This window comes from Hemitrygon akajei, chromosome 8 (genome assembly GCF_048418815.1).
Source record: "Hemitrygon akajei chromosome 8, sHemAka1.3, whole genome shotgun sequence".
In the NCBI taxonomy this organism is placed as follows: domain Eukaryota; kingdom Metazoa; phylum Chordata; class Chondrichthyes; order Myliobatiformes; family Dasyatidae; genus Hemitrygon; species Hemitrygon akajei.
This window is the reverse complement of record NC_133131.1, coordinates 84802994-84830565: the sequence shown is the minus strand read 5'-3', so window position 1 is coordinate 84830565 and position 27572 is coordinate 84802994. Positions and strand designations below refer to the sequence as shown.

At 39.0% G+C, this 27572-nt stretch overlaps 1 protein-coding gene across 1 annotated transcript in view; it reads left to right on the top strand.

Annotated features, from left to right (window-relative positions):
* Nucleotides 1–5551: 5551 nt before the first annotated feature.
* LOC140732025 (aryl hydrocarbon receptor-like) overlaps nucleotides 5552–27572 on the top strand; it is a 193596-nt gene continuing 171575 nt past the window's right edge. Inside the window, exons 1-2 of the mRNA XM_073054112.1 lie at nucleotides 5552–6211; nucleotides 22390–22577. Coding sequence (XP_072910213.1) covers nucleotides 6156–6211; nucleotides 22390–22577 — 244 coding nt within the window. The 5' untranslated portion in view covers nucleotides 5552–6155. The remainder of the gene's footprint in view (nucleotides 6212–22389; nucleotides 22578–27572) is intronic.

Below are 27572 nucleotides of genomic sequence, written 5' to 3'. Positions count from 1 at the left end.
CTTGGAGTTATGGCCCAATTCAGGCAATTGTAAAAGGATTCTATGGCACTATTGAATAAACACAAGGGAAATATAATAGATAAATGCCCAACATGTATTTAATTAACTGATGTAATTGAAGAAATTTTCTGGTAATTTCATTGTGGAGATTACATGTGCAAATCAGTTGCTGTGTTTCCTGACATAACCATAAAGACTAAATTGGCTGCAAACTCCTTTGCAATATTCTGAAGCTGAGATAAATAAAACCAAGCTCACTCCCCTATTATCCTTGCCTGGTGTTTGATTGGGAGACAGCAAGTGACAGTAAGTGTGATGGCTGAGCTTAATCCATTGATTATCTTTATTCAAAGCTTTTTCTTGCAAATTAATACCTAAAGGAGAGATTAGGCTTGCACATGGACAGAGTTCACAAGTAACTTAAAGCATACTTGGGTTTGTAATCAGAGGGAGATCCTAATGCCTTCAAAGAGAGATAAAGTATAGTTGTAAATGTAGATGTACAGTATATGTCATAAGGTGGGCATTGGGAATGGACCCAAATGCAAGACACAGACACTGAAATACTGGGGAAAGTGGCACCTGAAGTGTCAGAAAGCAAGGGAATTGGGAAAGCGGGACCTGAACAAGGAATTTGGAACATGGAAAAGAACTCCGAGCCAGAGACTGGACAAGGACCCGGAACCTGGGTCTTGACTCGGGCTTAGACTCCGGATCCAGGTGAGAACTGGACGTGGCAAGGTCTGGACTGGACTGGATGTGGGGGCAGGACACGGGACTCCAGGACTGGACGAGGACAATAATCTCAGACTAGGTCTTGGTTGAGGGAGAGCAAAGCAGAAGCGGGGAGAGGCGTAGCTGGACATGGACACTGGCCCTGGACGAGACCAGGACTCAGGGCCTGAGCTACAACTTGGACTTAGACTTGGACATGGACTGGGAACCTCCTCGGATCCTTGGACACAGACTGGGAACCTCCTCGGAGCCTTGGACACAGACTGGGAACCTCCTCAGAGATTTTGACCCGGAGGGGACTTTACTCGGAGTCTGAGACTTGGACTGGACTTGGACGCGGAACGACAAACAACCAGTCCATTCAAGTAGCAGCAAACAGCCTGCCTACTGAGCTGGATACGAGATGACAAAACAACGACAGTCCATTCGAGTATTGGCTCAGAGAAGCAGCAACAAGGCCAGCAAAACTCAGCTGGCCATGGAATCAGAAGAGCTTTATTTGTCAGAGGTACATTGAAACGTCAAAACATTCAGTGAAATGCATCCTTCATGCCCCATCAAATCGCTGAGGATTTTACTGAGCAGCCTGCAATTATGGCCACATAGCATGCCCACAATTCACTAACCCTGACTGTACAGTATGTCTTTGGAAGGTGGGAGGAAACCTGAGCACCTGGAGGAAACCTACAGAGTCATTAGAACATACAAACTCCTTCAGAAAGCCACCTGAGCTGAACCCCGCTCAGTAATCATTGGCGAGGTAAAGCTATGTGCTTAGCGCTATGCTACCAAGCTGTCCTATTTGCTTCAGCGTTTATTATTAGAGCTTTATTGTCATTGCTGAGGACGAGATTGCAGTGCTACTCCATTCAGTGCAAAACAGCGTATTGGCAATTCAATTACTAAAAACACAATGACTGAATTTAGAATAACGGCTAAGTTATTTAGAATGACATCTAACTTAAAATGGAATCAAACACAAACAACTCTAAAATTATAAGCAATTACTGCCCTTTCAAGTATTGCACATGCCTATGTTATAATACAATAAGATCAAGAATTAAAATTGAAATTTAAAACAACTAAGAGCTCTGAAATCAAAGGAAGGTGTAGCTGCTAAATTTAAACCCACGTACTACACTTAGAGATTATCCATGGTGCCTATGGAGTATGGGTAAGTCTGGGGGTGGGGGAGTAGGTTAATTGTTTAATTGCATGGCAGCCCTGGGGAGAAAAACGTTGTCAGTCTGAACGTCTATGCAGAAATGCTTTTGTATCGCCTGCTGGATAGTATAAGGTTGAATGGGGGCAGAATGAGTCCATCCCAATGTTGCAAGCCCGCTGTAGACTGCACGAGTTGTTGATGGTTTCCATAGACAGTAGATGATATTTGTATCCTAGTGGTGTTCTCTGCAATCCAGATCACTTGTTGAAGTGCCTTCTGTTCAATCTCATTGCAGCTAGTATACCATACCGCCATGCAACAGGTCAGTGTAGCAGTTACTTGGAAAACAAACCAAAATTTCTGAGAGACTGAGTAAGGGACTTGACACTGTATGATGCTCTTCCAAATAACTGAGTTCCAAGTATAAAGAAATACATTTGATCCTTTATTAGGAAACTGGCAAAGAACAATCTTACATAGCAATGAAGAAACTAATGTGATAGTGAAATAACCGAAATAAGTGAAGCTAGCGTAAACAAGTTCATAGAATTAGCAAAATAACTGAAATAACTGAAATGGGAGCAATTAACAGTCAACAAAAAATATTCATCCCTGGCTCACCACCACCCAACTAAACTAATGAGGATGAACTGTGAATATGTGACTGTACTCATTTGCTTCTACATTACCCCAACACACATGACAATTTACCGTAACCCATAATAAATAAACACAATGCAAACTACAATGCAGACTGACTGAAGAGATAAATGGCTCCTACCTTCAGTATGCTCTCGATTACACATCAGTAAATGTTTACCAGTGGCTTTTGGGCAGGTTTGCTCTCTTTAAACTCCTAAGATAGTATAGGTGGTGCTGAGCCCTCCCTGCTATCAAGGAGGTATTGGTGGTCCAAGAGAGCTCCTCAGTGATGTTTAAACCCAAGAACTTATAGCTGGAGACCTTTTCCACTGCTTTACTGTTTATAAGTAGTGGAGCTTGTTCAAACTTTCTTGATTTCCTGAAGTCGACATGTAGGCTAATGTTTTTCCATTTAACAGCTAAGTGACTAATAATTTCATCATTTCAGCCTCACACTGCAATGGCAAAAGTCTTTCCAAAGTTTATAGAACATATAATAGTACAGCACAGTACAGGCCCTGTGGTCCACAATGTTGTGCCGACCCTTAAACCCTGCCTCCCTTATATCCCCCCACCTTAAATTCCTCAATATATCTGTCTAGCAGTCTCTTAAATTTCACTAGTGTATCTGCCTCCACCACAGATTCAGGCAGTGCATTCCAAGCACCAGCCACTCTCTGAGTAAAAAACCTTCCTCTAATATCCCCCTTGAACTTCCCACCCCTTACATTAAAGCCATGTCCTCTTGTACTGAGCAGTGGTGCCTTGGGGAAGAGATGCTGGCTGTCCACTCTGTCTATTCCTCTTAATATCTTGTATACCTCTATCATGTCTCCTCTCATCCTCCTCTCCAAAGAGTAAAGCCCCAGCTCCCTTAAGCTCTGATCATAATGCATACTCTCTAAACCAGGCAGCATCCTGGTAAATCTCCTCTGTACCCTTTCCAATGCTTCCACATCCTTCATATGGTGAGGTGACCAGAACTGGACACAGTACTCCAAGTGCGGCCTAACCAGAGTTTTATAGAGCTGCATCATTACCTCGTGACTCTTAAACTCTATCCCTTGACTTATGAAAGCTAACACCCCATAAGCTTTCTTAACTACCCTATCTACCCATGAGGCAACTTTCAGGGATCTGTGGATATGTACCCCCAGATCCCTCTGCTCCTCCACACTACCAAGTATCCTGCCATTTACTTTGTACTCTGCCTTGGAGTTTGTCCTTCCAAAGTGTACCATCTCACACTTCTCTGGGTTGAACTCCATATGCCACTTCTACATCCTATCAATGTCTCTCTGCAATCTTCGACAATCCTCTACACTATCCACAACACCACCAAGCTTTGTGTTGTCTGCAAGAAATTTAGTTGTAAGAAATTTCCAGTTGTCTGTTATTCAATATTAATCAATCTGTATGACAATTTAGAAATGCAGATATGAGTTGAGACATATGCTAGTGATGATAATATGGGTATTTCTCACACTTATGTGGAAACTTTTTAACATGCTGATATCGGGGGGAAGCATGTAAGTGAGAAACAAGGGCCAAGGAAATACTTTTAGTGATACCAAACATAATTGTCTGGGTTTAAGACGCCATTTAGGGTAATTTCCTTGCACAACTGGATAGTTAAGAATGAAACTAAGCAAGTGTAGTTGTTATTCCCAGTTGTGTAATGGCAGAATTGAGAATGAGTAGGATTGAGTGGTCAACTATGACAAAGAACTCAGACATAAGACAAGTTCAAAAGCACGGCAAGGTTGGTATACCATTGTTATTATTTAATAGAATGAGACTACAAAATGCTAAGATACAAATGGATTATATGAAGTACAAAAAATTGGTATGCAAGCAGCTTCACATTCATAGCAAGATATATGGACTATAAAAATGGGTAAGTTTTGATGCAACTTCACAAGGCATAGTGAAGCTTCATCTGGAGTACTGAGTACAATGTTGGTCTATATACTTAAAAAATTATATACTTGCATTGGTGACTGTGTAGAGCAGATTAATTAGTTTGTTTATTGTCATTCCACTGTATTCATGTATACTGCCAAACAAAACATTCCTCTGGACCAAGGTGCACAACACAGTACACTTAACTCACACACAAAGTAATATTACCACAAATTTTAAAAATGTATTTTATTTAGAAGATTGACATTTAGCATAAGATACTTTTATGACACAAACTTAGATGCAGTTACATCACCGATTGTAATTCCTCAGAGGAAGAAGTTAATCTATGTCAGGCTATTTGGGACTGTACTCGGTGCTTACAAGAATGAGATGTTCTTAATGGTATATGTATTGGCAGACTGGACAATGAAAGGATATTTAATTGAGTGTTGCTATTGAGACCAAAGGGCATAGTTTCAGAATTAGGATGAGGGGGATTTCTCCTCTCAAAGGCTGATGATTCTCAGTAATGTTCTACCTCCCAGAACTGTGAAACTGTGAAGGTGGCGTCATTGATCGTGGTGGAGGCCAGGATTAGAAACAATTTTACAAATAAGGTTTAGGGGACTAACCGGCCTATTCCCATTACTGTTTCTAATGTTGCAAACACCCGGGAAGTTATTTGTGCTTTTGATAAGAGACTGATTGGTACCGGATCCCAGAAATTCAAGCAAACCATTCTTAGAAATACGTAAGCTGATTTGGGAGTCAAAAGTGCATTTCAGGGATTTGGGAAAATTGGGAGATTAGAGAGGGGAAAATTGGGAGGCTGGAGAGGGAGAAGAGGCTCTATCAATTTATCTGAGCTACTTTTACATGGTTTTATCCCTGTAACACTGTTACATTCTTTCTTCAGCTCCTGAAAGCACCACAATTTTGCTGCTGTTTGTTTCGCAATCAGATTTCAACGATGGCTCACAAACAAACCTGACCTTGTCAAGGGCTCCTGGGCGGGCTCTGAGGAGCAAAGGGCACGTTAACCGAGTGCTCCGCCTTGAGAGGACGGTTCCCCCCCCCCCCCCAGTGGCGTATACAATACTGTGAGCGAAGAATGTCCGTGCTGATAGTGTGAGTCAGTCCGCTCCCAGACCGTGTCCGGAGATCGGACAGGGACGAGGGGACGAATCGCCGCCGGCTGGGCTGCACCCCCAGCTCGCCGACGCAGTGAAAAGCAGGGGGCCCTGTGCTGGTGGAAGGCAGGGTGCGCGGAGGCGATGTGACGGCAGGCCAGCCTCCCCCCCTTTTTCCCTCAATCACCTTAAAGAAAAGAGCAGCGGAGGCGGTCGGTACAGCCCAGCCGTCCTTCGCGGAGCTGATTCGTGCTCACTGCCGCCCATAACCCAGCCTCCTTCCCCGGCGCTGGTGCTCCATCGAGCGGCCACAGCTACTTCTGCAACCCCGCCCACTCCCCCGTCTCTGTCTAATAAGGAAGAAGCTTGTGTGTGTGTGTGTTAGTAGAAGCAGAAGCGGAGATTGCGCTTTTCAGTCGTCTTTCTTCGATTAACCTGTGCTCTGGCCCACTGACTGCCACGCTCCTCGGAGCCCCGCTGAATTACTTTTAAGACAAAGATCTTGGGAGGGGGGGTCAAGAGAAGCAAACATTCCCAATCGAGGGAGAGAGAAGGTTCCTGCGCCCTTGTTTTCCCTGATGAACTCAAACAGTATTTACGCCAGCCGTAAACGGCGAAAGCCAGTTCAGAAGAGGTAAGGAGTGTCACTTCGCTCTTCCTGGAAACATTGTGCCCCAGAGTCGCCGGCGAAGTTACAGCGCCGCTTCTGCCAACTGTTCCTGTCTCTGAAGCGTCTCATTCTTGTTGACATTCTTGTTTGTTTTCTTATTTTGCCATCTATTCCTTCAGTGTTTACAAAAGTACCTCCTGATCTCTTGCCAGATCATAATTTCCTCTAATTTGTTGTTCGGCAGTTATTTTTTAAAAATAGTTATTGGTGATTCTGTGCTCTGTACTTTTTACATTTAGACCGAATGAGTTGTCTCGGGATTTTTGCCGTTGTTGATTGTGTTACAGTAGACAAAACTATTGAAAACATTCAGGTAAAATCTGTAGGAAACCACCCCACCGCTGAAAAATTAACTGTTCAATAAACAAAACCTACGGGCATCTCCAGACATGAGTTTTATTGAAATACAGGTATGGAGCTGAAAGTAAACATTGTACTCTTTAAATCTAAACCCACACCAGCACCCCCCCCCCCCCCAAAAAAAACAAAAACGGTAGTGTGTGCGATACAGTTAACAGACTGGCGTCTAGCTTTGGTGAATAAAACAACACGAAACATGTTTGTCTTAACATAATGAATTTTACAGCTGTTAAAATTTCGAAGAAACTAATATTAGACAATAGGATTCATTAGTGGTGAAGAAATGTATGTTCGTTCAGTAATTTGTAACACACTCAGCAAAGCTAGTAAGATATCAGATTTATGCAATACTGCTTCTCGGGGGGATGCCGTTTGTATTCGCTTTCCCCATGTAAACTTCTATAACTTAGAATAAACTCGTGATGATTTCTTGCTATGAACATCTACAAAACCATCAGTGATTTTGACCTTATTTTTAGTAGGATAGATAATGGTAAAGAAGAAGTAAATACTTGTGAGGTGATCATTATCATTCAATTCCCCCTTCGAAAATATTACATGTGATATCTTTGACTCCCTTCTATGTGGAGATGGGGAAGTTTTGTGGGTACAGGATTGGTTATTTGTGACACTTTAAGTGCTTAAATAAATTACATTTATTTAATGATTAATGTGACATATATCCTTTATCACATCTTTTTGTACACAAAGTATGTGAATTACTGCCATACTTGTTTTTATAAGTATTTTTGTCAGTCGTACTTCCTTTATGCTTGTAAGCAGAACAATTTCTTAAGTAACAGTGAAATAGGAATTGCTCAATTTTCATAATATGCCTCCTCAACTATGTGATTTTGGCTGGAAATTAAACCTGTTTATTTTTGTCACTCTGAAGGCTCTCTGTTGGTAAACCTGACCACAAGTGAAAGATTTGTTTGTGTGGGGTTAAACTAGAATAACGTCCCAAATTATTTTGTGACAGCAGAGTTTTGGAACTTCCATTATCAATTAATTTCGCAAGAATGTATTGTTAAACTGCTCGGTCACATAATTTAGTCAGTTTTTGGGCCTTTAACTTAAAATCTAAATTTGGCCCACGACGTATTGTTGTTGAAGTTACTGCCATTTTGCAACCCAGCTCCCAAGTTCTACTTAACAGAAAGAGAAAGGAAGGAAATTTATTCTGATGTCTCCGTACCTCCTGATAAACATAAAGGAAGCCCTTATTTGTAAAGTCTGACGTAAATGCAGGTATTAAAGGTACAATGGTAATTGGTTGTACAAGATTCCATGTGTGTTTGTTTTTTTGTTAAATATGAAGTGACATGGTGTTTTAAAAGCCATCTATTTGATTTACATACTCCTCTGTCAAAGACACTACATAAATGCAAGATACAACTTTTAAATTTTACGTAGTTCAGTGCAGTTCACTCAATCAGAATTTTATGGGTACAGAGAAAACAGCCATATGCTTTATATCTGCTAAGACAGTACAGTTTGATTTATTGGAATAATGCCACCTATGGTAAAGGGAAGAAATTGGCAGCTGCACTGAGAAACCATTATAAGGCACCCAATTTAACATATGAATCTACTGTTGTTGCTAATAATCAGTTGGAAGCAATCCAGTGTACAACAATACACATTTCTTTCTTAAAAGTAATTTTTAAAAAACTGACCACATATACATGCATTTTTAATCTGTTTGGTATGAACCTACATAAAATCAAGCCATGGATGCATCTTAGAAACATAGAAAATAAGTGCAGGAGTAGGCCATTCGGCCCTTCATGGCTGATCATCCAACTCAGAACCCTGTACCTGCTTTCTCTCCATACCCCCTGATACCTTTAGCCACAAGGGCTATATCTAACTTCCTCTTAAATATAGCCAATGAACCGGCCTCAACTGTTTCCTGTGGCAGAGAATTCCACAGATTCACCACTCTCTGTGTGAAGAAGTTTTTCCTCATCTCGGTCCTAAAAGGCTTCCCCTTTATCCTTAAACTGTGACCCCTCGTTCTGGACGTCCCCAACATCGGAAACAATCTTCCTGCATCTAGCCTGTCCAATCCCTTTAGAATTTTATACGTTTCAATAAGATCCCCCCTCAATCTTCTAAATTCCAGTGAGTATAAGCCTAGTCGATCCAGTCTTTCTTCATATGAAAGTCCTGCCATCCCAGGAATCAATCTGGTGAACCTTCTCTGTACTCCCTCTATGGCAAGAATGTCTTTCCTCAGATTAGGGGACCAAAACTGCACACAATATTCTAGGTGCGGTCTCACCAAGGCCTTGTACAACTGCAGTAGAACCTCCCTGTTCCTGTACTCAAATCCTTTTGCTATGAATGCCAACATACCATTTGCCTTTTTCACCGCCTGCTGTACCTGCATGCCCACCTTCAATGACTGGTGTACAATGACACCCAGGTCTCGTTGCATCTCCCCTTTTCCTAATCGGCCACAGTTCAGATAATAATCTGTTTTCCTGTTCTTGCAACCAAAGTGGATGTCCATGTGGTGTTCCATTAGACTGGCTGGTGAAGATAGAGGATGTTATTACGTAGTTCTTTCAGAGTCTTGAACATTTTTCTATTTCTGCAAAATTCAAAACATTTTGGATCCTACTGTAATGACTCCTGCAAAAAAGAATTGTTTATGTCACGCAGTTGCATGGAGTAGCATCTAGTTTTGTAACAACTTTAGAAAATGTATAGGTAACTTGAGAAATGGATGCCTTCTGATATTTAGGAGTTTTTTCCTTGGCATATACTCTAATAAGTATCGAAAAACTTTAAATATAGTTTTAGGGACCTTCACATATATAATTCTGCAAAAATGCAGAAGATTACATTTGATGCAATATGTTGTGATTATTAGCTGAAGAATATGATGTTTTACCTGAAGGGATCCACTGGGCCTCATTTTATTTTTTTCTTACCTGTGATTGGCAGCTGAACATGATGCATTTGTCGTTAGCAGTTGCACTATTTTTGCTTACATTTCAATGTAGTCTGTAAGAGGATAACTGTTCTGTGGCGGAAGTGGAGGGGATAAATATTTGTGTAATGTGAAGGAGAGAAATGAACATAGCTGAGCGCAGTCTGCTGTAATGAAATTACTCTGTGGTTAGATAAGACGCAGGTTAATGTGGATATCATTTTTGTCAGTTTTTTTCTATCAAAGTTATTGAATTGTTTTGAGCAATCCGTGACTGGCCTAAACAATTACTGCCCAGTACCGCTGACCTCGACAATCATGAAGTGCTTTGAGTGACTGGTAATGGATCGTATAAAATCCCACCTTCCAGCTATATTGGGCTTTTTCCAGTTCACTTACCGCTCAAACCAGTACACTGATGATTCTGTAACTTCTTCCCACCCCACCTGGTCCTGTCCCGCCTTGAAAACAATGCCAGGTTGTTGTTCGTCAACTTCAGCTTGATGTTTAACACAATCATCCCTCAGAGGCTGGTGGGTATACTATCCTCGATTGGGACTCAATACCCCTCTCTGGGTAAGTTATCCAAGTTGACAGCAACATCCCAAGCTCCATCACACTGAGCACTGGTGCTCCCCCAGGGCTGTGTGCTCTGTCAGCGGCTGTTGACGCTGCTGAGTTAACCCTGCTGCCAGATCCAGCTCAAACCACATCTTCAAGTTCACTGATGATATAACAGTGGTTGGCCTCATCAGCAGCAATGATAAGTCAGCATACAGGCAGGAGGTCGAGAGATTTGTCTAATGGTGTTAGAACAACAGCCCATGTACCAATGTGGACATGACAAAAGAGATGATTGTGGACTTGAGAAAGGCGCAGGTCGACCACTCTCCATTGCACATCAATGGCTCTGCCATGGAGAGATTGAAGAGCACCAAGTTTCTTGGGGTACGTGTAACAATCTAACCTGGACCCCCAGCACCACCTCATTTGTCAGGAGGGCACTTTCTGAGGAGAATGAGGCGTGCAAGGCTTCTTGCTCCCCCCACCCCCTTTCTAACCATTCTAACAACTTTCTACAGGAGCACCACTGAGAGTATCCTGCTTGGCTGCATCATTGTGTGGTATGGAAGCTGCAAGGCATCGGTATGCAAGACCCTACAGAGGATAATAAAAAAAGCAGTGAGAGGATCACTGGGGTCTCCCTCACCCCTGTTTGTGACATATACCGGGAGCTTTGGATATGAAATGTCCAAAGCATTGTAGAGGATTCCTACCATCCATCCCACAATCTCTTTGACCCACTACCATCAGGGGGGAAGTACAGAACATCGGGACTAGGACTGCCAGGCTGGGTAACAGCTTCTTCCCTCAGGCTGTGAGACTAATGAATACCCTGCCATTACCGAGGTCTCATTACTCGGATGGTGAGCTGTTTACTGTGCCGCATGCTACATGCACATTGAATTATATTTTATTAACATATTTGTGATAATCTTTTATTTCATGTGTTACGTGTGATATATGTTTTGTGTGTGCACTGTGGTCCAGAGGAACGTTGTTTTGTTTGATTGTATATATGTACAATCAGATGGCATTACACTTGGACTTTAACTTGAACTTGAATGTGACTTACTGAGTAGTTTTGTCGTCCACAAGAAAAGAAGATTGTACAGATGTAATGATGATACTGATTGCATTTCAGTTTTCCACATTGAGCCTCTTTTCATCTTGAGCTTTAAGATTTTGTAGATGTTGCTGTCTGAGAAATTTGAGAATTCCATGAATTCTGCTTGGCACTAGAATATATCTGAATTTGGTTAGGGATGGTCAGGTGAAGGTAGTTGTAAAAAGAATGAACTGTTGAGTAAAAAGCATTGGGACAGTAGGTTCAATCCTTACCTCTCTGTGTGGAACTGTTCTGTCTGTGACCACATGGGTTTCACATGTGCTCACTGAGAGAACATGCACTTTGCACACAGACTGGAAGTCTGGGCACTCTGGTTTCCTTCTCTAACCCAAAGGTGTGCAGGTTGGTAGGCCACTGTAAATTAGCCTTAAAATATCAGTGAGGGTAGAGGTTGAGGAGAATTCCGGAAAACGTGGGGAGAATTGCTGGAGTGGAAAGGTGGGTGCTCAGTCGGAGCACACTCCCTGGGTTGAAGAGCCTGTTTCTGAGCGGTCAAAAACTGCTTGGAGGGGATCACACAGTTAAATGTTTGGTATCTGTTATTGTGTTCCTGTAAATGTGGGTAAACATCCACAAGATGGAAACAAAAAGAATTGATGCCCTTCGTGGTGCAAGAGGCTGGACAAGAGAATGTATTTGTAGGAAAAGTTTTAAAATTGGCAAGAAAGAAATAGAAAGGATTTCTGAAAATTGGTCTGGAGCAGCTGAAGGCTGTGACACAAATGTTGGATAAAAATGGATTGTATTGGTTTGGAAGGGCAAGGGAGATGCAAGTGAAAGAAAGATATAAGAGAAACATGAAGATCCATGTTCAATATGGGCAAGAGTCATGGTTGAATTTGGGACTCTGCACAATTTGTTACACTGAAGTAAAATCTATTGAGGTGAATTTGGGGAGAAGAATGGTAAAATTAAAGTGACAAAAGTGTGGATAGATTTTCAGCAAGTGCAAGGTCAATAAATGATTTAGTTGAAGGTTTAGACATGGGATTCAAAAGTCATCTGTAGTTTGAGTCACTCTTAATTTTTCTTAATTGTCTTATGTAGCCTGAGTTTGTGGTTTGGAATAATAATGCATTCCTAAAAAATAATGACTTGGCTTTAAAAACACAAAATGCTGGCAGAACTCAGCAGGCCAGACAGCATCTATGGGAGGAGGTAGTGACGACGTTTCGGGCCGAAACCCTTCTTCAGGAGCTTTGGTTTCGGCCCGAAACGTCGTCACTACCTCCTCCCATAGATGCTGTCTGGCCTGCTGAGTTCTGCCAGCATTTTGTGTTTTTATTTATTTCCAGCATCTGCAGATTCACTCGTGATGACTTGGCTTTGATCTTTCTGATGTTTGTTAAGATATTTGCAACTTTCTTAATAAAGGCAATGCATCTGAGTTTTCATGGTTGTGGGTGAGGGTAGTGATGGACAGGTGGATTTTGGTGTTATGCCACAACAGTGATCTGTAGATAAGACTAAAAATGAACCACTGCCTATTCTTGTGGTTCTGAAGTGGTGTGATTGGCTGGAGGGAGGAAATGAAAATGAGTGGAAAGTGCCCTGGTTTCTTGTCACGGGTGATGTTGGAACTATCAGTTGAAATCCTGCAGCTCAGAGAATTGAGAAGTAAAACACATTGGTCAAACACATTGTAAGGCTGAAGAGAACAAAATGTTAATACGGTAGTTACAGTTGATGCAGTTAGCCAAGTTTTAGAGCAGAATTAAAACAAAATATTATAACGTATTTTCTCTCAGGCAGATATATGTTGTCTTTATCAGTACTTTTACTTCAATCAGTAACCAAGAAAAATTGTTGATTTGTCATCACATTTTTTGTTTTGAACAAATGTTGGTGTCTCAGTTTCATTGAAGTGACTATGTTTCAAAAATAATGATGAGAAGAAACTAAAAAAGGCCATTAAAGCAACTGTTCAGTCCGCTGAACAGCAGAGAATTTGAGTCTAATCTATTCATTCTCACCTCGTATGGCAAATCTGCCATTGCTAGAACCAGGCTAGTAATTTTTTGGTGTACTTCTATGACAAATACATCCTCCTTTAGGCAAGAGGATCAAAACCATTGAAAAAACTTTAGGTGTAGTTTCCCAAGTCCATGCGTAATTGTGGTGAGATAAATTTAGTCCTGTATTCAATTCCCCTATTAATATTATAAGGTTATCTTAATATTATAATATTAATATAAGGATATTTTAATATTATAAAGATTTCTTGAATATGGAAATACTGGAGAGGATGCTGAAACAGGTGAAGGGATGATGTTGGAAATGTGACATCAGGAAAGGATGATCAGACTGGCATTTCACTTTGAGAAAAGAAAATAGAGGAGTGACCTATTAAAGATCTTCAGATTATGAGAGGTTTCCATTGAACAGATACAATCAGAAAACTTCAACTTGTAAACAAAAAAAAGAGCATAATTAGTGGTTGTCAGCATAAAACAGAAATCAATAAATCTGATAGGAAATGGAGGGAAATTCCTTTGCCTGATATTGGTGAGGAGGTGGACTTGGAGAAAGAGTGTAGATGCCTTTTAAGAGGATGATGGACAAGATCTGAATGAAAAGGGATTAGAAATTTACATGATAAATATTGATGAAGAAGCTTGATTGGAGTAGGCTGTAGCTTCCCAATGAATGTTTTGGGCTAACGAGTGCATTCTGTGCTAGTCAGTCTATGAATATAGAATCTTAAAGGGTTAACAAATGATAGACACAATGGAGAAGACCGGGGGGAGGGGGGGGGGGGGTTATTTTGGAGTGTAGGATATAAAAGCTAAAAATAATGATTCAGCAATCCCAGAGCGTTATTAGGCTGGAGGTGCTGGCTAAGCCAAAGGTGGGAAAATGGAATATTTTAAGATTGTTAGACGATCAAATTTATGTCAGTGTAGGTGAGTGAAAGGCCTTGATCTGAAGTAGGATATGGGCAAGGATGTAAATTCAGACACTGATCTTATGAATTGTGGAATGTGAAGAAGACCAGTGATTTACTTGCTGGCAGTGGGTGGCGTGGGATAGAGAATGGAAAGGTTAACCGAGAGTGAGAGGTAATAGTGGATTGGAGTGTAGTAAGAAACAAAGTGAGGTTCTTGCTAGAGTTTTCAGTTTGTTTGAAGAGACTTGCTCATCTTGGCTGCAGAGGAAGGTGGCGTGGAAGGGTAAGAATATTGCTTAATGGAGAAAGGGGAAAAAGAGTTGATACTGCAGGAATCAATTGCAAATGGATGAATATGACAAGAAAGATTAAGACTGTGATTATCTTAATCGTCCTTTCCTCAGTGGAACTGCTATATAACCAAACAGACATTCCTAAACAGTATTTTGCTCTTTTGCTAATTATGGATTGTGAGAATGCAAAGACGAACTTATAATTGTCCTGATTAGGTTAAGGTTAAATCGAGGGGTTGCTGGGAGGAGCAGCTCAATAGCCAGAGGGCCTATTCTGCACTGTATCTCAATAAATAAATAAACAATCTCTACTTGTGTAATTATGAAGATTGTTTTCAATCACTTCAGCTACTTCCAGAGTTAAGTCCCATTAATCTTTATTAAGTGATTGCCCTTGTTGAAACACTGAAGACTCCATGATATTTAGTACACCTTATGGTCTTATTTAGATAATATTGTAATAATATTTGGATAAAGAGCTGCTTAATCATGTTTATTCATTTTTACTTTGTGTTTTACATCTGTTTTATCATATCACCCTATTTGATAAATTGTGACTATACCACGAACACATTCTTATCTGTTCTGCAGCAAGCTTTCATTCAGTTCATAATTATTCACTTGGTCACAAAAGATAATTTTCCAGCCTGTTAGAAGATGGGTTATTAACATTTAACCTAGCCATACCACAAGAGACAGATATGAGTTTTTTGACTTTGCAATAGAATGTTTTGTTATTTTTAAAGTGAGATTCATGGAAAGTGTTGTAAGGGGTTTGAATAAAAATTTTATTTTTAACTATATAGATGACTAATCATTCTTAACTTGAGTGCTCAATTGAATTTTCGGTATGTTGGCTTTGGAGATGGGTTACCAATTCCACCAAAATGATACCATTGCTTAAATGGGTCATTCAAAGATAAGTTGGGTATATTTTTGTGCTTTGGCAAATTGAAGGATAATCTCAACAAGGCATCTAAAGTTATTGAAATTTGTTTCTAGCTTCAGATATGTTGTCACCTTTTTTTATTGAGGGAATACAAAATAAGGCACAAAGTCAGAGTTTAGCCGAGACTGAATGATTTTTGTTTGGTAAGAACCTCAGGATTCTGACTAAAATTAGTAAATAAGAGTGGAGGTATAGATCAGCTCAGACTGAGGAAAACTGGCAGAAGCAGAAAGGATAGTTGCCTAGTCTTTTGCTGTACTGTGTGTTTCCTTGGTGATGGATCTTATTGATGTTTTTTTGTAATTGGTGACTTAAAGCACAACTTTAAAATTCAGCATCTTTAAGTTGATCAGATGACCATTTTCCAATTTCCACTACTATTACAAAGTCATTTGTTGCAGAGGTTTTCATATCTGCTAATTACCCACTGGAATAACCTATAAGGAACCTTAGGAAAGTTAATACCGGTAGTTTTGAAACCTCAGTGGACTTAAACAATAATCATGTGTTTGTGTCTGAATTCTTATCTGAGCAATTCCATCCTGGAAAACTTTATGGGACAATTCTGCTTTCAGTTTATGCCCTCATCATAGAGAAAGATTCCCAGCCATTATTACTGAGATTCTTTGCACTGATATACTATATGGTAAACTTTATTTAGCATGGACTGGGCAGAGATTAAAATTGCCCTTGCATTGCCTCAGATTTATGTTTTAAGATGGTCTTAAATAGTAAATCATTCAATATGAAGTCATTTTGTTAGCCAGCTTTATTTTTGGCAGATTTGAAAGAGACTGCTGTAGATCTGTACTTCCATAAATTACCTTTGAAACGACTCCAGTTTGTTTGTTAACATGTTGCATTCCGTCCAGACACTTGCAGTCTTCCCAGGTCAGATCAGGGGAATGTGTTCATGGGCCATAGATGTTAACAAGTGATATGGCCAGGTTGTTAATGCTTAATTTTTAAGTGGCAAATGTATGTGCCAAATGTGTATGTGGCAAATATTTAAGTGTGATTAATCCTGAAACTTTGGCCACAGTTGAGATGTACAGAACAGTTATTCCTAACTTTCAGGGCCTTCCTGCTTTACCCACCTAAATAGTGTCACAATAATTCTGTGACGCTATTTATTAAACTGTGTATTTTCTAAAAAATTTGCACAGTTGTGTCACGTTCCAGATATCACTATCAAATGTATTAAGAAATGCCAGGATAAAAATGGCCACTCACTGTTGGAGGTCTGGATTTGAAAGCAGCCCTTTGCTAAATAATGAGCTCTTACCCGAGCTTTTTATAAGAAAATGCACCATATTGGCATCTTGACAATAGGATGTTACATGGCTCATTACAGGTTGTAATGATTCCTTGCAAAGCAATATGCTGTGTATCATGCAACCTTTCAGGCAAAAAGCTATGGGAGATCTAGGGAGGTGGTCCAATTTTGGTTTGGACTCCTTTGCCTTCCTGCACTTCTTCATGCCAATGGTGAAGTGAAGGGGAACTGTTCAAACAGTGATGTTGTCTTTGCTGTAAAGTTGTGCTCGGAAAGCTCTTCCCACATTCAAACTGCAAATACCATTTTGGTTAGTTGTGGTTAGAAATGCGTGTGCTTTGACAAACCATTAAACACTGAATTTTGGTTCCATTTAAAACATGTCATAGCTGTACTTCACAAATAATTTCTTTCTTATAAATGTTTTCTGATAATTTTTTAAATCTATGTAATGAGGTAGTTTATTTAAATACATTAAATGTCCACCTACTTCAATTGTATACATTTGTAATTATTACCTATTCTGTGTTTTTATTTGTATGTGCATCTTGTTCCTCTGTTTGCCCCTCTAATATATGCATTGCTTCACTGCCTTGCCCCCTGTTTCTATTATTTCCTGGTGGGCGTTGGAAGATGGAGTAATAGTGAGCATTCAGATTGCACTTTCCACTAGTTGGTGTGATGCAGTATTGACATTGTGAATAATCTCTCTTCTATAGTCTTTTCAACATTGTTTGTTTACCCCTCTTTGCTGTCCCTTCACTTCCATTTCTCCCTTCTTTTTGTGTCTCGTCCTTGCTCTGCAACATCTGCTCTCCTGTTCCAACTAGAACTTACAGTTCCTATCCTCTGCTTTCTTTCTACTTCTTTCTGTCATACTAGTCCCTCTGGTGCCTATCATATAAGCATGGGTTCCCAGGACACAGGAAGTATTTTTATTTACCCTTGTAATCTGTTTAGAAAGTGCAAGAAGACACATTTCCAGCTAAACTTCTGGTACTGGCAAAGAAATGAGTAGCAGATTTTGAAATTGAACCAGGATATAGGTGGATAGGAATTATTCAAACATAGTGGATGGGCATTAATTATAGGCTGCCAAGACCAAGAGCCTTAAAGCAGGTTAGCATTAAAATATGACTGGATTAGCAGTTATTTCTTTTAAAAAAAAAGGACGTCTGCAGAATGGCAAACTGAAATTTGGAAAGACAGACTAGCCAAAAGAAAGAGATTTACTAGAAACATTTCAGCTAGAAAACGTAAATCAAGCAATTTCAGCAATATCAAGGCCAGTTCTTAATGACACAGGGCTATGCCACTCGTTGCCGTCCATTGCCCCCGTTCCTTTCATTCCTAAACTTGACCTGGTCTGAGTACCGAGAGCTCGCTTGTTGGCCTGAATGGTAGCATGGCTGTCTTGCTGAAGAATCCTTGCTATGAAACTATGAAAGCCAGCCCAGTTTTGTTAGCTGTCAAAACTGGAAAAGCTCTTAAATGTTTCAATCCCCCCAACATACAGAAACATTTTGATGCTATTTAAAATATCTTTTTAATTAAAAAAGGTACAGTTGACGAAGATCTCTTGAAGCTTACACAAGTAATTATTTTGGAATTGTTTAATTTTTTTTTGAAGAAAATGCATTGTGCCATGTGTTTTCCTTTCTGTAGCCATGGAATCTCCACTGTTGGAGAGAATTCTGACCAGGTCTGCTAGGGTTCAGGAGCCAAATTTCCCTGAAGTAAATACTGAGGAAGCTTAGCAAGGGTCAGATTTGCCATTGGATATCACAGAGAATCCAGCAGTAGGGTGTATTTACTGATATGCCACCCACCACTACAGGGTAAGTTAAAGTCTTCTACCCAATTCTTACTGGCAGTAAAGGAGGTAAATTTCAGAAGCTCTTTAGCATTTACCAGCAAAACTCATGCTGACATGGTAATTGTCTATGATATGGCATTATGATTAGGATGACAGAAGCTTTATCCCACTTGTCCATAAAGAGCTAATCCCAAATCTAGTTCCTGCCTAATACCCTTATAATTTGCTCTGCTCCAATTTAATAATCTCCTACAAGGTCTCGACTTATTCTAATTTTTAGTAATTTTAAAACTTAAGTTTTTACACCTTTCCCTTTATCTGTCTGCACATCTGTTCAGAGTGATTGCACTTTTCTTATTTTTGAATACAGATCTGATATTTTCTCTGATTAATAGTGCAGTTTCCCTTCACCCTCCTTGCTGGCTTCCATTTCAGTCTTTTCTAAAACATTGAAACCCCAAAATATTAAGCATCCAGTCCTGCCTCTTCCTCGACCAAGTATCCATAATGTCTTCAACATCATCTAGTAGTGCTATATACTGATCCATGCTCAAAATTTTCACCTTTGTCCTACTGAGTACTCTGGGCATACAAATAAACACACTGTTACACATCTAGCACATTGTGTCTACTACCTCGCTTCTGCCTGCCCTTCACTATAGACTTGCTGGTGATGGCATCTACCCTCTTCTCTATCTCTTCATCTTCTGACCTGTGCTGTGTTCCCATTCCTCTGCCAAACTAGTTTGAACCCCCCCCCCCCCACCCCACAAAGCAGAACTAGCAAACCTTCTAGTTCTCTCTATTTAAGGTGTAACCCATCTCTCTTGGCCCAGAAGAGGTACTAACGATCCAGCAGCCTGAAAGCCAGCCGGCTGCACTAGCTCCTCAGCCACACATTCACTTGTTCTATCCCAGCCTTGACTCGCACGTGGCACTGGGACTACTCCAGAGATTACTGCATTTGAGGTCAAAGTGACACGTTTCAGTAGCTTTTATGAAATATGTCTACTGAGAGGGGTGGATATGTCTCAGTCAGAAAGTGGTGGATACACCTGAATCCATCACTGGTGAAGCCCTCCCCACCACTGAGTGTATTTACAAGGAGTGCTGCCGCAAGCAAGTAGCATCCATCATCAGGAGCCCCCACCAATCTGCTTTCTCTGTCATTGGGTAGGAGATACAGGAACCTTGGGTCCCACATGACCAGATTGAGGAACAGCCATCAGGCTCCTGAATTGGTATGGATAACTTCACTCCCCTCAACTCTGAACTGATTCCACTACCTGCAGACTCACTTTCAAGGATTCTGCAACTCTATGTTCTTATTATTTTTATTTGCACACTTTATCTTCTTTTGCACGTTAGTTGTTGGACTTTGACAGTCTTTATTTATTAATGCTATTGTATTTCTTTATTTTCTGGTAAATGTCTGCAAGCAAATAAATTTCAAGGTAATATATATTGTCATATACATACTTTCATAATAAATTTACTTTGACATATTTAATTCTGATCTCATCCATTGTAGGAAGAATATTAAGATTTTAGAAAAGGTACAGAAAAAATTATGAGAATGGTTCCTAGGATGAGAATCTGCAGTTAGAAAAGAGAATCTGGGCAAGTTTTTCTAGAGAATGCAGAGGGGAGATCTAATTGAATTATGATAAGGGGTTAGGATAGAGTGGATAGTAGGTAGTTTCTAAAGGTGAGGAGTCAAGGAATGGATGACGTATATAAATAAGAAAAATAAAATTGTTTACACATCATATGTTTGGAATCCAGAATTCACTGGAAGCAGGTTCTGCTATGGCCTTTAAGACATTTGAATGAATTTGTGATGAGGAAAGTTTTTGCAAGGCCCCAAAAGGTGTCCTGGGGTGGAACTAATGAGTTACTCTGGTAGGGAGCTAGCATGGTCATGATAAACTGCATTGGCTCCTCATCTTAAGCATTTTGCGATTGAAGAGGCAAGCTCATTTCTTGGGTGAAGATTGCTGTGGATAATTAAATTACGTGCATATAACTTTAATTGTATTTGTTTATGTTCCATGCCACAATTATATTTTGCAATATTAGACAGTAATTACATTACTTACTAGCCAAGATGCAAGTGTGTTGACATATCAGGGAAGTGTACATATTTCAAAATTTTCTTCTGGGTTTGGACATTTGACTCTTCAGGGCTGCTCTATCATTCATTGCGATTATGGCTGTCTTTTACATCAGTACCACTTTGCTGCAAAACCCTGCATCCCCCTGTTCCTTTAACATCCAAAATTCTGTTGATCTCTGACTTGAATATACTAAGTGACAGCCTCCACAGCCCTCTTGTGTGTGGACTTATAAAGATTCACTACTGTCTAGGCACCAGAATTCTTTTCGTCTCAGTTCTAAGTGGTCAAAATATTACTTGAGTCTTGGTTCTGGACACACCCAAGGGAAGCATCATCCCTGCGTCTACCCTGTTAAAGCCTTATTTAAAAATGCATATATTACTGACATTAATTCTTTTTTCTCTCTGTTTTGAAGCTCTAGAGAACCTAGTTTCATAATGCTTAATCTCTCCTGGTAGGAAACTCCCCCACTCCTCCTCCCCTGCAATTCTGGTGAGCCTTTGTTCCGGTCACTGTATGTTATTCCTTAGAGGGTAGTCCCGATCTGCACACTATATTCCAGTTAGTATCTCACCAGAGCCCCATATGTTTTCAGTTGGATATTTTCACTCTATTTTAATTGAAGGCTAAAGTACTATTTGCGTTCCTAACCTGAATAACGATTTTTAATGGTTTATATAAGAGGAGCACCTGCTCTTTCTGAATAATGATACTTTTCAGTCTCTGACCATTTTTTAAAAAAGTTATGTTTTCTTGTTTTATTTTACCAAAGTGAACAACTTCCTATTTTTCCTTCATTACTTTGCATTACATGCTTGCTGAACCCGTCCACATATCCCTCTATTTCATTCTCATATCCACATGACCATTCAGCTTTGTATCTTCAGGAAACTATAATTTGGCCCTCTTATTCATAGATAGAGTTTATTATATATTAATATTTTATAAAATATATGATATCATTATATATTCATTGATGTAGTTCTGACAGAAGATTCAGGACCAGTCTCTAACAACTGACAAATCACAGCTTTCCAACTTGAAAATGATCTGTTTATTCTTTGCCTGTTGTCTCTCTGTTAACCATTGTTCAATTTTGGTATACTGCTTCCACTTTGGTGCACCCTAATTTTGTTTAATAATCTTTTGTGTGGTATCTTATAAGTTTTCGGAAAGGTTAAATATGTCACGTACTGTTTGCCGTTTTGTAACAGGTTTGCAAATCTGACCTCTGTCATAAATCTATGTTCAATGTGCCCGTGCACATTGGTTCTAAGTGTCACACTTGTGTAGTTTGCTTTGTTGGATTCAAGGCCTTGATTTAGATTGAACTAAATCACTTTTGGTTCCTTAAAAATTACACTTTGCTCCCTTAATGGGGTGAGAGTGGTGGGGACATTAACTGTAAACAACCACAATGTAATTTTGAAAAGCTTCACCCATATTCCTCCTCTTCAAATTCCATGTATAGACTTTTTAAATCACCAGTATTCAATATATTACAATTGGTGAGGGAAAAAGAATTGGATTCCTAAATTGATGAAAGTTTGTCTTGCACACTTGAACTATTGTAAAATATCACACTTCATTTGAAGCATTTACTGCATGTTAAGGAGTAAAGTCTATGTATGGTTATTTTTAACTGTATTCTCATGAGTTAATTGTGATTGGGTCCACTTTGCCCATGGGGGTACTTAATATACTATTAAGTTTCAAATTTGACACAGTTGGAAATAACATTGTGATGCTTTGAAATTCATGAATGGAGAGCAAAAATTCATAGTAATACAACAGTTTTTTTTTTAACTTTAAGCGTAAAATCCACGGCACCTGATGGAGCAAAGTCAAATCCATCCAAAAGGCATCGGGATCGACTGAATGCAGAGCTAGAACGTCTAGCCAACCTCTTGCCTTTCCCACAGGATGTTGTATCGAAATTGGACAAGCTCTCTGTTCTCCGGCTCAGTGTCAGTTATCTCCGAGCTAAAAGTTTCTTTAATGGTAAGACCACCTGGTGACGTACATTTCATATTCTTGCTGTTAACCAAAAGGAAAATACTCTTGTGAATAACAGGATACAAAAAGGGGGTGTGGAATTCCTGCGGAAAGCAAAATTTAAATGTTATCACATGATCTTGAACTCTGGTATACTGAAAGGGAAGCTTTCTTTTGCTGTGAAAATAGATTTCCTTTTATGAATACAGATGGTTAAATCCATGCTTTCTTCAACAAAGCTAGCAAGATTTTGGAGAATGTTTTACAGTGCGAACAGTATATGAGTATAATTGCTTTTCTAGGCTGTTTTAGTTCCTGATGTTATGTAAAATACTACATTGAGAACTCTGAACGTCCTTACTGGTTTTCTTGTGTAACAAATGATGAATGCTCTTTCAAGCTCAATTTTTCCAGTGTAAATACAATATTATTACACATTATTACAGAGCCAGTGGATTGCAGAGGATAAAATTTCATGTGGCTCAATTAAAAGCAGCCAACTTAAATTTGTCACTGAAGAACTTCAGAACTACTATTATTAGATTGCAGTCTGTTGTATTCCTGAAATGTAACAGCATGAAGTTAGCAACTACATGGCAGGAAGCAACAATTATAATTTCAAAACAGCGAGTTAAATCTATGGATTTCTGAATCTTAATTTCATATTCTTGATTTTTCTCTGAACTGGAGTGCCTGTTTTTATTGTATGGTAGTGAGGTGCGAGGATGGTAGAGGATGGGGAACACCAGAAACTAGGCATAGGACTGTTACTTACCTTTTAAATCACAACCTCCAGTGAGGGCCTATTTTTCGTAATCCGGTGACCAAGTTTTCTGACTCATGGGAAATTGTTAAAAAGTACAGTATTATCAATTCACCGGGGATCAATAAAGTACTTAATATTAATATGATTATTATATCTACTGGGGTAGATGGGTAAAAGGAGAAACCCGAGAGGAGAAGGCAAGAGACTTCTGACTGCTGGAGCTATGCGTCAGTGCACTTAGGGGTGGAGAATGTTTGAGCGAAGGAAGTTTGGTGTGTGGAATGCAAAAAATGTTTAAAATGGAGAACTATTTATTTGCAAAAGTAGATATTTTAATTAAGATCATGTGTTTTTTCCATATGTAGTTACTAATGTTTCATTAGAATTGCTCTGCATGATAAAACATACAGTTTCAATATGGGGCATAGATTCTGTGGGTTAGAGATGGTTTGGTTTTTAACAAATTTGGATGCATTTTACAGTTTGAACCTTTTATTTATTTATATATTATATAAAAAATGATTGGTTGCATCTCTACAGATCTCGGGGATGTCTTTTTATGCCGTAGTTTGCCTTTAGGAAGATGTATTAACTGAGAAAACACCAAATCAATGGATATTTAATGAAGCAACTTTAAATACAGTGCAACACCCAGAAAATGCTGGAGGAACTCAGCAGGTCAGGCAGCATTTTTTGAAATGAATTAGTAGTTGTCATTTGGGGCCGAGACCCTTCATCAGGATTGGAAAGGAAAGGGAAGAAGCCGGAATAAGATGGCGGGGGGAGAGGAAACTGTATTGCATTTAATATTTCAGAAATATTTGAATAATGTAAAAATGTTTGATTAAGCATCCTTTGTTTATGTAATTCACTATGGATTATATGTAAGAAGTACAGTTCGTGAACGGCATATGTCACTAATCCACCGTGTCGTATGTGAGCGCCTCACTAAAAGAAAAACTAAGTATACAAATATCCCACCTCCTGTGTTTTCCTTTCAATTAGTTTCTGGAGTTACAAAGCCTAACAGCAAGAGTACAAACTAGAAGGTGATAGGTGAAGCCAGGTGGGTGGGGAGGGGGGTAAAGTAAGAAACTGGGAGGTGATGGGTATAAAAGGTAATTGGCTGGTTTCCCCTTTCTATCCAGTCCTGATGAAGGTCTCAGCCCAAAATGGTGACTGTTTATTCATTTCCATAGATGCTGCCTTTCCAGCATTTTCACTCTGGATTTCCAACAGCTGCAGAATCTCTTGTGTTTTAAATACAGTGTGTTGGATTATTATTTTTAAAAAATATCATATATTTTCATTTTGTATAAATTGTTTTCCTTGAAAATATCAGCTTTGTATTAATAATTAAAGTATTTCTAACATTATTATTTCACATTAAGGTTGAAATAAAATACAGAGATATTAGAATTACTATGAAATTCTGATTTTATTACTGATTTACAGGCTGAAGGATCTGAAATGCTTCCAGGATTTAGAATTATTCATTTTAGATTTACAGCATCTGCAGTTATATTTATTTTCATTTGAACTTGAAATGTTCAATTTTTGAGGTTTTATCAGCCTTGAGATTGGTGAAATTTTAATATTGTATCTAATGCCAAAATAATCTTGATTTTTCAATTGTGTAGTTAAATTCCATGTGTATTCTTTGAATCTGATTTTTTTTTAATGTGTGTGTTGTAATCCATATCTGCCTTTTGTCAACACTGAAGACAAAATTTTAGATGATAAGTTTGGATGACTGGAATTTCTGTGCATATACTTGCAAATCTGAGTTAACTATCCACACCAGCAGACTTGACTGAAAGATGCATTATAGTATAAACAATAAATCCATTACATCAGTATGCATAACGTTGGCTTCTGAAGTAACTGAAACTATTGAGGGCTGGCCAGTTCCTTTTCCATCCTACTGTTTCTGCTTTGAAAACAGTTCAGTGAATGCTCTTTATATTTATCCTATTGGAATTCTGATTGTCTTTAATAGAAACAGAACCCTTTATTGTATAATTACCAATTTGGCAAAGATGTTTGCTTTAAATGCTGCTTTTATGGATTGGTATCATCAGTAAATGTAGTAGCTGATTTGGAATTTCAGATGGAAGTGTAATGGAAGGAACTGTGAACAATCTGCTTACCATTACTTCTGGACACAAGTTTGTTTTCTCCTCCAATTATATCTTTGATTTTCAGTATATTTTCTTTTACCTATGGATTGTATTGGTTTCTAAATTCATGGTGAAATTGCGTGACTGTGTTTAAAATAAACAGTATTGAGCAGTACTGGCAGATGTGGTACACGTGCCCAAGTGGGATCTAAACAGCTGTATTCATGATTATTTTTAAAATTGTGGTATTTCCCTTTTTGGAAGGCTGGTGTCTTAAATCAGAGGTTGGCCTTTTTTAGATCTTGATGCTGTTATCAACCTGTTTTTTTATGCTGTTTTGTATTTAAGTAATATTTGAGTAATTTTGTGTGTAGATATGTATTGCTTGATTAAGCATTCTTGTTTGTTTAAATAATTCATTTTAGGTTCTATGTATAATTACATAAATTGTCAATGTCTTCACACTACCATGTGATACATGCACGACTCGTATAAGGTAAACATGATGTTAGACTTGTATTTTGGACTCCTGTGTCTTACTTTGAAGATACAAAACGTAACATTGTCAACAATGTTTTTTTAAAAAATGAACCTGAGATAGCTGTGGACATGTTAAAGTGCAGTGAGACATCTGTAGTACAAAAAAACCCAGTCAAGAATGGTTGAATTTTAAACAAAAAGCAGCGCAGCGCATGTTGTTTTGAAGGGAATGCACGATCGATTTTTAAAAAATGTCAGAAAACAGAAGAGTTCATGGGTTCATAAAGAATGAGTACTGGGTGATAACAGTCATTTTTTAAAAAAGTAGAAATTGTTGGCTGTATTGGAAAGATTGACATGTTTGTTTACACAACATGTAACTGGATTTTACATACTTCTGAGCAAATTCAACAGTATTTTGAAGCAAATGAAATAATCGAGAAATAAGTACCAATTTTGCTAAATGCTTTGTGTTTAAAGGCATACAGTTTGCTTCAAGGGTTGTCTGATCCAACCAAATGAGTAGATAGCAGCTTTGTTGATATTGCAAAAGTGATGCAGGAGCACGTACAACTGAAACCATTATTGATGGCAGAACATTATAGGTTTCATAAGCGAAATCAAAAAGGAGAGTCCATTTCAGCATACTTGGCCGAATTGAAGAGATTGAGCATTGTGAGTTCAGTAATGGGCTTAATGATACACTAAGAGTTTGTTTAGTTTGTGAAAACTTATAGGAAAGCATTCAAAATGGCTCCTAACTGAAGCACAACTTGCATTCAAAAGAGCAGTTGGAATAGTTGTTTTAATGGAAACCACAGGCATGGATACAATTGAGCTGCAGTCAGAAATGAAAATGAGCGTGAACAAAATTACAATGTCTAAACAGAAACCAGCCAACTTGAACAAATTGTGCTATTGTGACAGGGGCTGACATACATCAAACAAATGTACATTTAAAGGCAAAACTTGCAGAAAATGCAATAAAGTAGGTCACGTACAAAAACCATGTTGGCAGACAAAAATAAATGGACTGCTCAAGGAAGAGAAAAAGCTAAAATATCCAGTTACAGTTTCAAAAGGAACACCAGTCTAATGATGTTGATGGAAAATCTGATAATGCTGAGAATGACGTGGGACTGGCTAGACTTGCAATTTACAATTTGAAAGCTAACAACGGGCAAGCAATGTGGCTTACACCAAAAGTGAACGGCAGATTAATTAAAGTGGAATTAGACTCTGGTTCGGCTGTTTCAGTCATTCCACAAAATGAGTTTGGATGACATTTCAAATTTAGTTTACTAAATCCTGCAGATATCCAACTAAGAGCTTGTATGGGAGAAAAGAGAACTCCTGTAGGAATGACATTAGTAATAGTGAAATACTACAACCAACAAGCTGCATTAAGCTTGTATATGGTAGAAACAGGAGGACCAACGTTGTGGGGATGTCATTAGCTGAGAGCTACAACTTGCTTGAAGATCTAACCACAATTTGCAAGCCATATCTCCTGCAATAAAGCCATCTGAAAGCAAATTAAGAAAGGTACTGGATGATGTCACAACTGTCTTTATCTTGTACACCATGAGCTTTTCCTCAGCAAGAGCAAACAGGTGTTGATACCAACCTCTATGC